At 36.5% G+C, this 17,654-nt stretch overlaps 1 protein-coding gene across 4 annotated transcripts in view; it reads left to right on the top strand.

The window, feature by feature from the left end:
• The window catches only part of wasf1 (WASP family member 1), a 421,986-nt gene that overhangs the window by 322,846 nt on the left and 81,486 nt on the right, over positions 1–17,654 (top strand). For all 4 annotated transcript variants that reach the window (XM_039747922.1, XM_039747920.1, XM_039747921.1 and 1 more), the window contains one exon: positions 16,678–16,831. In XM_039747922.1, coding sequence (XP_039603856.1) covers positions 16,678–16,831 — 154 coding nt within the window. The remainder of the gene's footprint in view (positions 1–16,677; positions 16,832–17,654) is intronic.

Raw genomic sequence — 17,654 nt, 5'->3', positions numbered from 1 at the left:
GTCTGTGAGCCATGCCCAAGTAAACTCTCACTATGTACTTTTATCTAGAGAAAATTAAATTTTCTCAGCCTCTGGCTTCACCCAACATGTACTTCTGTCTGCAACGGTTTTAATATTTTATAAGCCCATAGCCCCTGATCACCCAAGTATGACATACTATGCACTTTCATCTGTTGAAGATTAAACTATCAGAAACTTCTAGGCCTCTGTCTGACTTTGCCTCAAATATTTCTTTCTAATGCAAACCAGCGATCAAACAGTTTTGTTCCTGTGCAGATAAAAATACAGCAAAATGTATTCACTTTTAATTTTTTCTTCCCTTTTTTACTCCACTGTTATTGCTGTGGGGACATCCTACCCTTTTTCTTAAGCAGAAGAGTATTTTTTTAATATTGTGCTTTTATATTATCTAATGTATCACATGCTTTTATGACATGCATGATATCTTCATCTCTGCAGCACAGCTCACTGACATAGGTTAGTGGAGCTTCTTTGAGTCAGTAGTGTTCAATGTTATGCTTTGTATTTACAGTGGTTTCTTTCATACTGCAGGAAGCTTCACTGTGTTAGGCTCATATTTTCTGATAATATTTGGAAGAAATGTCAGGTAAACACAATAAAATGCCTGGCTATTGCATATGAGAAAACTAGACATATCTGTTAATATCATTTTCCTTCTCCTGAGGCTTCATACACATTCTGTTCAGCTTCCTACAAGATATTAGAGTTGTACTTGTTTCCTTTTTGTAGTTAGGTGATCGATAACAGACTTTGTGTATAGATGTTATATATTTTGCTCAGAGGACAGTGAATACTTCAGCCTCTCAGATACATAAACATAGTTTCAAATTCCTACCCAGTCACTTTTGGCATAGAATTTAGAGTTTGTCCCAGTATCTAAAAGGGTCAATTCCCAGTTGTTGCCTGCATGGAATTTGCATGTTCTCCAGTGTTTCTGTCGGAATTCCTCCTGCATTCCAAAAGATGTGAGTACTAGACTAATTGGCAGCACCAAGTTGGACTGGTGTATGTGTGTGGGAGGGGATTCTTGTGATGAACTTTTGTTCAACAGGGTAGTTCTTGTTTTGCAACTGGAAATACCAAGGTAATTTTCTTCTTCATGCAACCCTGTAATAGACAATTTGGGATCAGTAAATTTATGAATAAGTGTTTACTCGGGCATACAGTAAAGTGACCTGATATGATCCTTATTGGCACATGTGTTGCTGATTCCTTTTTTTTTATGCTGAAAAAATCCAGACCAATTGCAGAGTTTTGCTGGAAGGTTCCTTAATGCATTAGAAACACACTGCCTTGTCCCCTGTGCTCGTGGTGTTCATTTTAATAATTTATTCTCACTCTGCTTATTCTGATGAGGGTTATTGTGGCAACATGTAAAGCAGAATACACCTGGCCACCCTATTCACAGCAGCTTCTTCCTACTCTTCCTGGGGAGAAGCTGAGAGATACACATTACAGCTTCCGTGATCAAATTATTCTTAAAACAAAGTAAATATCTCACTGATTGTTCAAGCTATCAGTCTATCTCTATTATGAATTACAATGGAAAACTGCTTGCTAAGTTTTTGACGCTTCACCTTCGACGACTTCTTCATGTAGTCAATGCAGTATCCAACAAACTTCCAGCTCCAGTCATGTATTTTTTAGGTGTTAAAATATGTTTGATCAGATGAATTGGTGTTTTCTCTGACAGGTCATGCATTAAATAGGCTTTGTCTAGGATTATATTAATATGATTAAGACTATTTATTTTCACCAACTCTATTATATTACCAACCTTCTGGATTTTTAAAGGAGTTAGGCAAGGCTGACTTCCCTCTCCTTGACTTTTTAATTTTTGTCTTGAGCTTCATGCAATTGCTTTTTAAAAGTCAAATCTGATTTTCCCAATTACTTGCATAGTACTCAGCACATAAACTCACTTATTACTATGACATTGTCCTTTCTCTGTGTGATGCGCCTTCTGAACTCCCACACTGTATATTCTTTGTGTTTAGCTGTTATCAGACTACATGCACTGCAATAACCTGTTTATTCACAGAAACCTAATTTCTAAAATGCCATGTAAACTCTTATTCCAATTAGGGAAATCAAGTTTTTTGCCTCTGACAAACCTGATTAACAGAGGTTGATTTGACAATGAATAACCCATCTATGTGGCCATGTAAGCTCATAATTGGGTCACTTTTAAAGATTTAGTGGTCTGAGCATGCTTATTATTCTCTGTCAGCCTGCACATGTATTTGCTTTGCATACATTTGCAGCAGCCACAGGTAGAAGCATCCACCAAATAAATTTCCAGAGGCAAATGTTTGGGTGATCGCATTATTCCTTCTCCTGGCTGAAATAATCTGTCCCAGTATTTCAGAAATCGCTAAATTAATGTTGATGAGTTGAATGTACAGAGCTAACCTTAGCAACACAATCTAGAGAGCAGTATGGTAACACATTAAAAGTAATGTCCACTATATAATATGAATACTTTAATGTAACAAGTAACCTAAAGCTATACTTATCTTGCTGAAGTAAAAAATACCTGTGTTATTATTATTCCATCAGCACTGCATGTAAAGCAAGAAGCACATGAACCGGGTCCTTTGCATGGCTCATTCATACAGCCAAGCAGTATAGAGTGTGCTTCGAGCATTCTGGTAACAGAAACCTAGAAGTAAACCATCAATTTGACAAAAAAATATTTTTAAAACACAAGAAAATGATCAAAGAGGTCATTCTGATTATGGGTGTGCAAGTAAATGCTTTTTGTGTTTGGTTGCAAAGTCAACCATTAGAAATCAGGTCTTCTTCCCCTCAGTATTCCCAGTAAACAGTCTTGTTCTTCTTGTTCTATTTCACTTTAAAACTCTCTTAAATATCTAGATATTGACATCTTCCTGTCCCTACATGACAATGCTTCATCAAATTATAAGCACATCTTCAATAATGTTTGACTCCATTTGGCTATGTGATACTGTTCATTCACTCCAGGTTAGCCTTGCTAAAATGAACATTGCCCCTAAATTTAATTTTAAAAGAGTCACACTTGCTCTTTGCTTAACTAACTTTTAGCCATGTGTATCAGGAGCTATTATATTTTTATTATCCTATTCTGGGCATATTGCTGTTTTGCCATTTGCAATTTTTTGACGACTCAAGGCTATAGTTATTGATGTCTGTTTTATCTATACCATCCTCCAACTCTGGTCTGTTCATAAGTCTCTTTGTCCTCCCCTCTTTCATCCCATCATTCACTGTCCTTTTTCAATCTTATGCTGACAAAATCAAAGCCCTTTTCCACAGGCTGCTCATGGACATTTTTCAGGTGGTTTAGGAATGTGACTTTACTGCCCATGACTGGAGTATAATGTTTAAGAATATTTTATTCCTTCCTATAAAATTCGTTTCCTCCTTCAAGAAGAATTTTCGTCTACTGAATTTTTTTCCCCTCTATCTTTCCTCCTTCTTTCCAGCTAGACATATTGTCTCTGGGTACAACTGTTGCTAAATTAGCTCTTAGTCTACTAATAGAAATCCCCCACTATATATACTTTCTCTTATTTATATATATATATATATATATATATATATATATACTATAAACTTTCTTCATTTGGGGCAACTGTTCACCCCTGGAGACCCCAGGAGAGGGTCTTGACCTCTTATTTTGAGGTGCTGATTTCCATCCCAGACGCATTACATTTTTCTGTGGATCGTGTATTGTGGAACTCAAGCGATCAACTTCAGTCTCAAGACGTAGTTCTATTTCATTATTCTATTCACAGACTTAATCTTCAATATAAAATTCAGACATGAAAGAGTGATGAAAAGGGCTTGACTTAATTTTGAATAATGATTTTACCCTTTTCTCCTTCACAGTTAATGCACACCTCCTTGCCTTTGCAGTGGCCTTTGCTGAAATTAAAATATACACACTATTCTTATATACATCCTTCCTTATAATAATACTGGGACCTACATAAATTTGGGAGGAATTTCTTTTCTACTACTGTACCGTAAGATATTAAATGTCAACTAAATATGAAAAAGTAATTTAAAATGTAATTTGTGCTTTTCTTCCTAATGTTTGTTGATCTTTGTTTTTACATCTTTAAATAATGACATATTCCAATTAATATGACCATACTATACAGTTAGGTCCATAAATATTTGGACAGAGACAACGTTTTTCTAATTTTGGTTCTGTACATTACCACAATGAATTTTAAATGAAACAACTTAGATGCAGTTGAAGTGCAGACTTTCAGCTTTAATTCAGTGGGTTGAACAAAAGGATTGCATAAAAATGTGAGGCAACTAAAGTATTTTTTAACACAATCCCTTCATTTCAGGGGCACAAAAGTAATTGGACAAATTAAATAACTGGAAATAAAATGTTCATTTCTAATACCTGGTTGAAAACCCTTTGCTGGCAATGACAGCCTGAAACCTTGAACTCATGGACATCACCAGATGCTGGGTTTCCTCCTTTTCAATGCTCTGCCAGGCCTTTACTGCAGCATCTTTCCGTTCCTGTTTGTTTGTAGGCCTTTCTGTCTGAAGTTTAGTCTTCAACAAGTGAAATGCATGCTCAATTGGGTTAAAATCAGGTGACTGACTTGGCCATTCAAGAATTCTCCACTTATTTGCTTTAATAAACTCCTGGGTTGCTTTGGCTGTATGTTTTAGGTCATTGTACATCTGTATCATGAAATGCTGCCAAAATCAATTTGACTACATTTAGCTGGATTTGAGCAGACAGTATGTCTCTGATCACCTCAGAATTAATTCGGCTGCTTCTGTCCTGTGTCACATCATCAATAAAAACAATAAACACTTGGGTCTGATCAAGTATTGGAATAAATTGATTTGGAAAAGGAATAGATGAATAGGTTCATGAATGAAAAAGTTTAGATTTGCACAGATATGCATTCCCTGGACTATACTTTTTTTCATCACAGAACAATAAAAGGATGCTGTACACATGTAATGACAACTTTGATGTTAATAAACTCCAATTAGTCAAACACTTTCAAGTTGAATGGGAAGATGAACTTCAGGAGAATTTAAATGTGGAGTAAAAGACCATGGGAAGAAGGGACTAACATTGAATTGCCAGAAGACAGTATGGTGTTTCCAATTGACAAAGTAGTGCCAAAATGCAAGTTAAAAATAAAATCTGAAATTGTCAAGCAAATGGATCACATTTGTTACCAGGGTGGCACATTAATGCAAGATGGAAGAAGTGATCTGCAAATCAAGAGATTTGCAATGGTACAAAACAACTTTTATAAAACACATATGCATAAACTAACACATAACAATGAAACCATAGATGAACATTATAACCTGTTATATTTGGTCTGTCTTTAATATACAGCTGTGAAAAATGGACTGCAAGCAAAACAATGGAAGTTGGATTAGAGAGTTGTGACATGTGTTTTATTGCATGAATACTAAAATTTCATGCACTGATAAAAGTAACAAATTAAGGAGTATTAAAAAGAGCTAAGGTGAAAATGCAATTACTGAGATAAAGAATAGATCATTTAAATTATCTGGGGGACATCATCACAGATCTGGCCATTGGATGTGTTGAATTGCTGGGTAAAATCAATGGAAAAAAAACAAAAGGAATGCATAGAAACACCATTAATGGAATTGCTGTAAGATGGCTTATGAACAACATGATTTGCAGTGAGATTTTTAGTATGGAAAGGAAAGGAGACGGGTCGAAGACCATGATCACTGTGAGTGTCAAGCATGTACTGTAAGCAGGAAGTGTGATGTAGTACTGGACTTAAAACCACTAGTAGATAGATAGATAGATAGATAGATAGATAGATAGATAGATAGATACTTTATTAATCCCAAGGGGAAATTCACAAGGTTGCTTATTCACTCCCTTTTGGTGACTCAGAATGTAACCATGAGCATGTCATCTGTCTGTGCTCAAACTTTAAAACCATACACATGTAATAAATTGTGTTCTTCGTGCAAGTTGCATTGGATAAAGGTGTCAGCCAAGTTTAAAATAATAATAATACCACAGATTAATATGTTGTGCTGTCTCTTTCTGCAAGGTCAGTAAAAATGTACTTTCTCTAATTATGAAGGTTTTGAACACTTATGCTACCCCCTCTGTTACTGCATGTATGATGCAGAGTTGTCAGATGTGTAAGATTTCTTGCTGAAACATCTGCACACTCACAAGAGAATTCATCAAGAGCTGTCATATGGGTCCCAAGTTATTTCACTGCTGCAGTGTCATAGTCATCAAATGAGTGAACTTCAGATCATTAGCATAGATTCCAATGTATTGTGCTGTGTGAAATTGAACTTACATGTCGGACTTCTCCTTCCTGCTTAACAACAATGAGTACATACAGGCTTACAGAAGGAGTCTGAGTGTTATCAGCATTCACACAATTCTGGAATGGCTATTAATGTCATACACAACAGAGCCTTATCCCTGAATCTTAATAGAGACTTGTGTAAGTTGGTGGTTGACTCACTTGAGGTAAAACATAATAAAAGCTTACTTTTTAATTTTTCAGGCATATATGACAGTATTGTAGATCATTTTCTACTCTTCCACATTAGAAACAACCCTTAATGTTAAAACAGTTGATTTTTGGGTTGACCCTTGCCTCAACTCAGTATGTTGCGTCACAATGTGCTTAGCAAGAGGAGAGAGCAAAATGTTTTGGTGTTTTAATTCATATTTTTGGCAATTGGAAAATAATTATTTGGTGGTTGGCTTGGACATTTGTAGCCCTGACAATCTGGTTGAAGAAGTGGCTCTCTTGATATTTAAACCAGCTAAACTCTCTCAGCCCTTTCCCTTGTGGTCTAGAATCTAGGGCTGGCCAACTCTGATCCTGGAGAGCCGCAGTGGCTGCTGGTTTATGTTCCAACTTAGTTGCTTAATTAGAAGCCAAATCTCATTTACTTTCATGACCATGTCAGTTTAGTCTTAAATCATAATTTTTTCCCTTTCTAATAATACATGTATCATCCAAGTCATTTGTAGCCTAAAACGGATGAGTAATTTTCAGTTATTCGCTTTCTCCTCAGTTTCCTTAAGTACTTAATTAAACCAAATAGTGAATGATGAACACTCACAGATGGAAATCAAGACAAGCTAGATGTAGAAGTACTGGTTCCTTTATTATTTGCAACTTATTGATAATAAGGATTAGTTAAAACAATGAGTACAGCTGTTTAAAACTAAAATAAGCAGTTAAGGGGTCAAAATTTTAACAAGTGAGACTACTAAAATGAATCGGAAAAATGTCACTTGAGCAATAAGTGCTTCATCAGCAATGAATGATTTCTAATGAAGTAGTTGTGTGGGGATAAAAACCTGAAGCCACTGCAGCCCACCAGGACCGACATTGCTCACCCCTTATTTAAAGGGTCTGAGTCTTAAATAGTAATTAAATTAAATGAAGTTAATTAGTTAACAAAAACTAGTCACTAATTAAGAAAATGGTTAGAATGAAAACCTGTAACTGCTGTCACTCTCCAGAATCAGAGATGGCCACACCTGTTCCATACCTCAATTTCTAAATAATGGAGAGATTACACTTTTCATTGTGTCTGTCAGCATTTCTCAAAGGAGAGTCCAACATACAGGTCATATCAGTTTTGTGGCACACACTCTTTATGACTTAGTTTATGCTTATTTTTAGCAGTGATCCCACCTTGCACCTGATGCTAGCTGGGATAGACCCAAGCTTCCCTTTGAGCCTGCTCTGGATATTTGGGATGGGAAGATTGATGGATGGTAATGTTGTAAAAAAAATTAAATATATCAATGATCTCTGTATTTTCTTTTTACGACCTAAAGTACTAAACAGAATTTACAAAATTAAGTTATTTATTGTTGCAGCAGAACCTGCATATTAAGTACTACTACCTACTTAACCAAATAGGCAGATAATGAACAAGTTACATTCCACAGATATTTAGGAAACCAGATTGATCATCAACTGTTATTTTCCAAGTGTTCAGGCTATTTTTCTTATATAAACCCAATAGCTTCTATATTAACTGCATAATTAAAAAAATTCCTATGTATCTGTTTAGCAGAATATTCAACATCTGGGTCTGACTTGTTTTTGTTTTTATTTATTTTATTTTTTTTGTTTTGTTTTTTGGAAATCTACATTCCCGAAGTAATGTTAAAGGATAACATTAGTATTTTTCAAGTCAAATTTATCTCTTCACTATCATGGTATATATTAATTTGTCACATAAAAATGTGTTCTAAAGTTGAGCGTTTTTTTTTATTTTCAAACGTTGTTGTCTGTTAGTGCAGTTTACAATGAGACTATTGGATACATGGGTCTATCTATGAATGAAAAAGCCTTAAAACATACCAGTTGTGTCCACTTTGAAGCAGCTTTCGAATGTAAAAAATACCAAACTTATCATTTAAATACAATGAGTGATTAAAGCAGAAAGCATAGTCATTGGGGCCAATAAAATGTCTGTACACTTTCTCTTAAAATTGCTTGATTAAATTCTTAAAGAACTGTACATTTCTTTCTAGCAATCTGATAAGTGATGAAATCCTGAATACTGTAAAAAGTGATACTAGGAATCCTTTTTATTGGAATAGCCTAAATAGGTAAAAATCCCAAAGCAAAACAACATTCACAAGCTAGCTTAATCTGATTATGGTTCACAGGCTTTGGATTTGGAGCCTATCTCAGAGCTCAGTCATGGACACACACACTCATAGACAATGACAACATACAGTTGAATTGCCAATCATGTATGTCTTTGGTGATATTGGAAATTACCCCCACACAAAAGGTGATGACATAACTAACGTTGTTGCCCTTAAAGTTACAAAAATTGTTAGGTGAGTGTTATTTGTGTGGTACAAAGCAAACATATTAATTAAAGAATGAAACACATCCTCTACCAGGACAAGTTTGATAAAAACCTTTTTGAATCATTAATCAGGCAAGAGAAAGCTTGGCCATCTGCATCATTTATTTACCCTTGCAGCAACATGCTGAAAAGGCAGGATCCTTCACAGCAGTCTTTTTATACAACATGGTTAGAATGATCAAAATATTAAGGGTATAGGTCTGCTTTATAAGAAACTGAATTTACATAACAGTGTCAATCAATACATACATTTACTGTGGTTGGTTTGTTGGTCTACACCAATGTTCCCTCTAAGCTGAGCACGTGAGCGATCGCTCACACGAATTCAGAGCGTCGCTCATACTTCCCGCACGATCGCTCATTCAGACGCCGTCGCTCGTACTTATCGCGAAAATTGGTGCTCATAAATTTTTAGCTTAAACAAAATGTCGCTCATGAACAATGTTTTTTGCTCACTATATGCTACTCCTTAGAGGGAACATTGGTCTACACCCAAATAACTTATTAAAAATAAAAGCCTGTGTTACTATATTCTTGATATTGTCTTATAATTTAGGTTTAGCCACCACCCTTTAAATTCCTATGTGTAACTAATGTCCAGTCTTGTTGTTTACAAGATATCTTCTGATCTCTTAGTAATCTTTTTAGAACATTTTGTGTATTACATCAATCTTCCTCCTAATACAATTATTTAACCATTTCAGTAGCTTGCTTAATGACAGTTTCAAACAAATGTTTATATATTTCAATATGCACTGCAAACCAAAATACTTAACTATTACCTACCAGTAATAATTATTTTTTCATACTTGTGGTATCGTGCCTAGTTTCCCAATACTTTTTGTGTGCTATCCCATTATCTCCCATTGTCCGTTTACTGTCAATTTAGGTGTTGCCCGATAGTAACAGCTGTTGCCTTCTATTACTGCTGCCCGGCAGCGCTTGGATCCTCTGTAGCACTAATGTGCGGCTGCTTTGTTTAAAGACAATGAGGTGCAAAAGTGTCTTTTGTATTGATCAGGGTTATCATTTTTATTTTTCCAACTTTTCCCTGGCTCTTAAAAATTGTTCCATAGTTCTTGAGGTTTTGAATGTCATAGAATCAATTGGTCTATTGTTAAATTTGATTTGCGTTCTCCCTTTGTTTTCCTTAGATAGATTTGTTGACAATTACTATGCCATTGCTAGCCTTAACAATTGGGGTGTATTGTGTGACATCATTACTGCAATGCATTACTGGTCATCCAAGCTTTAAATTCATGAACAAAAAAAATTAGTGTTTTTCTTGTGATCTTTCTGAATTACTGGTTTTGACAGCATTTTCTACCCTCTGACTATATGCAAGCTTTCGAGCTAACTTAGGCCCCTTCTTCAGGCAAGATGTAAGAAGAGGCCTGAGTTGCTTCAAAAGCTTGCATATTGTAATCTTTTTAGTTAGCTAATCAAAGGTGACATTTTCTTGACTTCTCATTACATGCATAATGGATAACACAGTACAACACCCTAGTACTACCTCTGACTATAAATTACAGTATATCTCATCTCTTTTTTGATTTTGGTAATGATATAACATTTTAGGCTCATGACTTTTTTCTCTAGTGTATTTCTATTTCTCTGTTTTTTTCAACCACAATTCTAGGTGCATATGCTGATCTTTGTTTATTTAATATGAGTATTCCCAATTGTGTGAACTGAATTCTGATCTGCCCATGCCATCTCCTGTTTCCACTCTATCAAAACGGTTGTCTCATGCAAGCAATCATCTTTACTTCACCACTTCTGATTGTTATAATCAGAACCTAAATGGGAAGGCCAAAGGAACTGTTAAAATGCTGCATCAAATCAAAAAATTTTCTCATTTAAATTATTAAGTTACATATTAAGAAAGCAAAATTTAAAAACACTAAATCCAAAAAATTAAAAAAGGAAAAGAACACAAAATGAAAAAATCTTCAAAACGTCCACAATCCAAAATTCCAAGTTCAGAAAAAAGTCATTGAAGTAGAAAATTAAAAGAATCAGAAAAAGGTAAAGAGACCACAGCCATTACAAAAGGGAAAGCATAAAGGGACCCAAATAACATTGCTGCTAGCAGGGAACTTCGGAGCAAAGGTAGCTGTGGCAGCACATGTCTACCTACACAAGACATTCCAGTAATTGATCACAGAATCAGAGAGCCTTAATGAGTGAAATGGGAAGTGAGAAAGGAAAAAAAATTATAAACCAAAGGCAAACAAATGATCAAGGCTAAAAAGAAAACAAAACCTATTTGCAATCCTGATAATGATTAAAGGTTAAGACTCCATCTGTCAAATCCATCTAGAATTTCCATGAAATTAGTCAATTTACTATGTTTTAGCTTTTTTTTTAGTAGCAAGAGATTTCTTTTAATGGGAATTGACAAAACATATAGTCATTAAGGGAATAGTTTAGTACAGTAACAAAACAAAAAACAGATGTCATATTTAAATTGGTGTAATCAAAAGTCAAAATCACTTAGACAGATTAAAGCTAAAAACTAAACATTAGCTTAGCTTGAAGTAATAAAGAAATACAGTACTTTATGTTTGAGAGAGCCTTCCCTTTATTTTTACACAAGGTTTAGGCAATCTTCCAATGGACTGATCACTTTAAAATGGGATGACAGCCATGATTTCACATCTTAGCACTAGCAGCACTGAATGCAGAATCTGGCAGCGTGATTAATTAACTACACCCAAATAGAAAACACACAAAACACTGATAAAAATGAAACATTTATTTCTATCTACAAGGTTATAGAAATCTAGGAACTCATGACAGAAACAAGCAATATTAAACACTAAACGCATTCAGAACCTGAGACCAAATGGAAAGACGGAGTGAGCATGAGGGGAATTGAGCGACTTTAATAAATACAGTATGCTCCCCAGTTTGTCTGCACTGTTCTAAACTTTAGCTCATGCCCTGCAGCCGACATGCACAAATTATTAAGAGTGGGCATGGGAATAGAATACATCCTGGAAAAAACAAAAAGCAGCATTGAATTATTTTCATAATAACACTATTTCAGAATATAACATTTTATCTTTTTTATTCCCCTGTTCTCTTATGTTATATAATATTCATATGCAAGAATAAAAAAAAAGTCACTTCCATGACACTGTGAGTTGATGTTAACCTCAAGGGAGATTAATACTGTGAAAATCCTGCTCTTTGGCTTGCAGGGAACATTTGTTGTACTCTAGTATGTCTTTGTTAAATTAAAATTTAAAGACATACAGCATTTGTACTAAGAACGGATGTGGATAAACTTTATTTTGATTCTGTATAATATTATAATTGCAAATTAAGAACTCCCTGAGTGAATTGTGACTCTTGCTAGTCCTCCAGCTGAAAAGACTTGTTTTTCTGTAGTTGTCGGTTTTCTTTCCTTCAATTAAATAAGCACTGTTACTTTAGCTTATTTTTACCTGCCTAGCAGTGTATCAACACTGATCTACATTTTTAGACTATGGGGACAGTTAAAGAAAAATTGTCACTTAGTGTATCGGGCCCATAGTTGTAAGACTGTGGACCTAAAAAGACAGAACAATAAATCACCTGTTTAGCCAAGCCTGATGTTATATGTGTATGTATTATTGTAAACAGTGTCACTTGGATAGTGAATTGCTTACCATGAAACTAAATTAAATTAAATGGTTTTAGTCAAATAGATGTCTGGGATATATTTGTATAGACCAAAAAGGAGAGCATGAGGGAAGAAATCCTCATTTTGTACTCTGTGGAGAGGAGTTGTTGGGTAAAAATATAGCTCTGAAATCATGAGAGTGAAATGAAGGCATAAATTTATACTTGGATGAGAGGGGGACAGTCCTCCTGACATGCAACACCTTTGCAGGTATTACAGCACTTCTAGGATTTCAAATAAGCTCATCCAAACTTGTAGAGAAGAGATGATTTTAGGGTCCTGGTCCTAATTGGTGCACTCCTGGTTGTTTTGGAATTATAAAGAATCTTGTGTCTATAATCTGGGATGGGATCACCAGGAGCTTCGCTTCCTTGCTTCCACTGGGATTTTAGGATGGCACCTGGTACAAATGTGGAAAAGGAGTAAGAAACCCTAACACATATTCTTGACAAAGAGCCATGAATATATACAGTGCATCCAGAAAGTATTCACAGCACATCACTTTTTCCACATTTTGTTATGTTACAGCCTTATTCCAAAATGGATTAAATTAATTTTTTCCTCAGAATTCTACACACAACAAAATTGAGCTCAGGTGCATCCTGTTTCCCCTGATCATCCTTGAGATGTTTCTGCAGCTAAATTGGAGTCCACCTGTGGTAAATTCAGTTGATTGGACATGATTTGGAAAGGCACACACCTGTCTATATAAGGTCCCACAGTTGTCAGAGCACAAACCAAGCATGAAGTCAAAGGAATTGTCTGTAGACCTCTGAGACAGGATTGTCTTGAGGCACAAATCTAGAGAAGGTTAATGAAAAATTTCTGCTGCTTTGAAGGTCATAGTGACATCCATCATTCGTAAGTGGAAGAATTTCGAAACCACCAAGACTCTTCCTAGAGCTGGCCGGCCATCTAAACTGAGCAATCGGGGGAGAAGGGCCTTAGTCAGGGCCGATGGTCACTCTGTCAGAGCTCCAGAGGTCCTCTGTTAAGAGAGGAGAACCTTCCAGAATGACAACCATCTCTGCAGCAATCCACCAATCAGACTTGTATGGTAGAGTGGCCAGACGGAAGCCACTCCTTACAGGGCTCTAGACTAACTTGTTGCACTGGTGCTCCTAACTTTTTTTCTTAGGTGCACCAGCACAAAAGTTAGGTGCACCCAAATTTTCAACCGCATCACATTTAACACCACAGTTTTACAAGTTCACTTTATTTATTTATTTATTTATTTATTTATTTATTTATTTATTTAATTAAATCGCTGTCCATATAGGCAATATTGACTTGTAAATGATTAACTAACAATCTGGTCAATATAAAGTTCTTTATTTGAAGGCAAGCACAATTCTACAAGAAAGGTAACTTACTGAAAAAGTGTTGGTGCTTAAAGTGCTTTACTGAGCTGAAATTTAAACTTAAAAAATCTCAAGATAAATTAACTAAAAAGAAAATCTAAATTAAGTGTTTTAAGGGCTTCAAACTGAACATCTCATGGCTCAATGTCTTATGGACTATCCTCCATTGCAGTCTGTACTCCTGTAGTTTGGCCTTCTTGATCTTTGGCCTTGACTAAACCAGCTGGCCACACTCTCTCTAGCATCAAAATCTTCCAGACTTGGGCATGAGCATGCTCGACCTCAATGTGTCCAATAAGTATATTCACCGGTCTTCCTCTCCGCAAGATACGACCGTACACAATGACGCATTCCTTTGTGGCGATATCTGTGTCTCCGTCGATCAGGAATGCCATGTACGCACTGTTCGCAATTTGCACAGACGTCTTTTTTTTCAATGTATCTGTGATGACTCCTATAAATTGGGCGCGCGACATCATTGCTGTACGTCGGGTTTACGTTCAAGCCATTTTTCTTCATAAGAATTATTTCGGACTTGAATTTAGTGAAGGGAAGTTCTTCTTTTGCAATATTGTAGGCAACGTTAAACTTAATTATCATCTCGGCCTCGTCTGATGATCTGTTTGCTGCTGCCTGCCGCTGAAAGGCAGCGGGGAGAGGGGACACTTGAGCAGTGCATTTATCGCGGCATGTAATGTGTTTTATAGATGCATTGTGCTTTTTCAGCATTTCAATTCTAAATGTATTAGAACCAGTCACAAATGCACTACTGCCGGCCATGGTCTTCCCACACTCTTTACAGTAAATACAGTGCATTATATTATCGGCTTTACTGTATCTTAGCCAGGGAAACTGGTCAAGCCACTCTTTTCGAAATGTATACACTTTACCCCTTTTAATTTCAGTGGGCTCGGACTCGATCGTATGTGGCTCATTATCTAATGCCGTCTCCGGACCAGGGCTTGCTATAACTTGGGAGGTTGATGGCTCCGTGTCAGAGCATTGGTTATGATTTTCGGACGGATCAGGCCCTAACTTAACATTCTTAACGAAAAAGCTGTCAATCGTTCTTTTCATCTTCTCTCATAATCCGCGGCTACATCCACTGTTTACCTGATGGGCTACTCACCTCTCTCTGTCTGACTGCATCACATGCATTTTCAAACATACACACACGTACAGGAATATCTGGACCACGGCCAATCAGAGTGGGGGCGGGATCCGCCCTTCACTATCTCTGATTGGTTTAGACCACGATATGGGCCTAATGTGTGTCTGTTGTTGAACAACAGGGAGACTTTAAGAGTCACAGAGTTTTGTTTTTTTTTCCCCCTCAAACGGCTGGTCGCACCAGTGCAACCTTTGATTTTTTTTAGTCGCACCATTGAGAAATTAGGTCGCACGTGCAACCAAATTGGTCGCACTCTAGAGCCCTGCCTTAGTAAAAGGCACATGGCAGCCCGCCTGGAGTTTGCCAAAAGGCACCTGAAGGACTCTCGGACCATGAGAAACAAAATTCTCTGGTCTGATGAGACAAAGATTGAACTGTTTGGTGTGATTGCCAGGCGTCACGATTGGAGGAAACCAGACACCGCTCATTACCAGGCCAATACCATCCCTACAGTGAAGCATGGTGGTAGCAGCATCATGCTGTGGGGATGTATTCCAGCAGCAGGAACTGGGAGACTAGTCTGGATAAAGGGAAAGATGACTGCAGCAATGTACAGAGACATCCTGGATGAAAACCTGCTCCAGAGAGCTCTTGACCTCAGACTGGGGCGACGGTTCATCTTTCAGCAGGACAACGACCCTAAGCACACAGCCAAGATATCAAAGGAGTGGCTTCAGAACAACTCTGTGAATGTCCTTGAGTGGCCCAGCCAGAACCCACACTTGAATCCGATTGAACATCTCAGGAGAGATCTTAAAATGGTTGTGCACCGACGCTTCCCATCCAACCTGAGCTTGAGAGGTGCTGCAAAGAGGAATGGGCGAAACTGGCCAAGGATAGGTGTGCCAAACTTGTGACATCATATTCAAAAAGACTTGAGGCTGTAATTGCTGGCAAAGGTGCATCGACAAAGTATTGAGCAAAGGCTGTGAATACTTATGTACATGTGATTTCTCAATTTTTTAATTTTTAATAAATTTGCAAGACTTCAAGTAAACCTTTTTCACGTTGTCATTATGGGGTGTTGTGTGGAATTCTGAGGAAAAAAAATGAATTTAATCCATTTTGGAATAAGGCTGTAACATAACAAAATGTGGAAAAAGTAATGTGCTGTGAATACTTTCCAGATACACTGTAGATATATTAGATTGTTTTTAATTTTTCTTTTCTCTGTGACAATTTTTATTCAAGCTAAAGCTAAAAAAAACAGAGGAAGAACTTGTTATTGCAGCCTTTATGCTTTATTTGCTCAGCCATTTTATGTAGTTTGACTATCTGGGTGTGTGAATCGAAACAGTTTGTTTGGCTTTTATTCACATTCGTACAGTATAACAGCTTATGGGAATTAATGAGTGTCTGGAATAAATGCTTTTAAAAATATATATTTTTTTAAAGAAGAGTCATTATGAAATTATCAAATGTTAGACTGTTTCTTGTAACAGGACGTATTAGAACCATGTTGCACATTACTTCAGAGCACAGTTTAATGGATTCTTGTTAGAAAATTATCCTTGTATATACATTTGACTAATATATGTCTGTCCTTTGTCTTCTAGTTTCCTTGCAGGACATTACCATGAGGAAAGCCTTCCGAAGTTCTACTATCCAGGACCAGCAACTGTTTGATCGCAGAACATTGCCAATTCCGTTACAGGAAACATATGACATATGTGAGCAGCCTCCTCCTCTAAACATACTGACACCTTACAGGTGAGCAAGAAGCATGCATACATTGAAACATTTCTGAAAAAGCAGTCAGTTAATTTGAGCACATAATGTTTTTGATTAAGAATATACAGTATTTCTCTCATCACTGCATTTCTAATTTATGGCATCATAGAGAGGAGCTCTTTGTTAGATCCTTTTTTTAGAGTTCTAGCTATAATGACTCCAGGTAAAAGGCTCTGTTCACCCTATGCTTCTATAAGCCTCCTCTCGCTATGTTGTGGGGTTCATTTGATGAAAAGTTACTTTTCATTCTGAACACGATGCTTGAAAGCTGACAGAATAACGGTAATAATGCTCATTAATACTCCATTTTTTACCTTATTAATGTGATGTGTCAAATAAGTGTTGTATTAAAGATCTTTGACTCAGGACCTCGTAGTTCACAAAGGAGTTGATCAATTCGTATGGTTCTTTCTAACCACCTTCTAAGCTAAATTGCTAGCGCTGGTTGTTTAATGCTCTTGTTTGTTTAATCTCAGCTGTTTGTGTTGCATGGGCATGATGGCTTAGCAAGTAAAAATGCTTCCCAGCAGGGATTAATATAATTGAATCACTCATTGCAGTGCCTCTGAAGTGATAATTGGTTTTCATTTACACAGAATTCTTGTCCTTACTTGTTATTTCAAGACTCTTGGATTCTCTTAATACACACAGATTACATTTTCTTCCGAAGCATTTGTCTGCTTGTGTTCTATAGTTTAATAAGTCAAAAATAACTATTTATTTCTTTTTTCGATAAAGCTTTTCCTTTTACTGTGGAGTTTTAAAAGCCATCCACTGTGATAAAGACAACTACCAAACCCCT

This window comes from Polypterus senegalus, chromosome 3, assembly GCF_016835505.1.
Source record: "Polypterus senegalus isolate Bchr_013 chromosome 3, ASM1683550v1, whole genome shotgun sequence".
Classification (NCBI taxonomy): domain Eukaryota; kingdom Metazoa; phylum Chordata; class Cladistia; order Polypteriformes; family Polypteridae; genus Polypterus; species Polypterus senegalus.
This window is presented reverse-complemented; position numbering and strand designations above follow the sequence as displayed.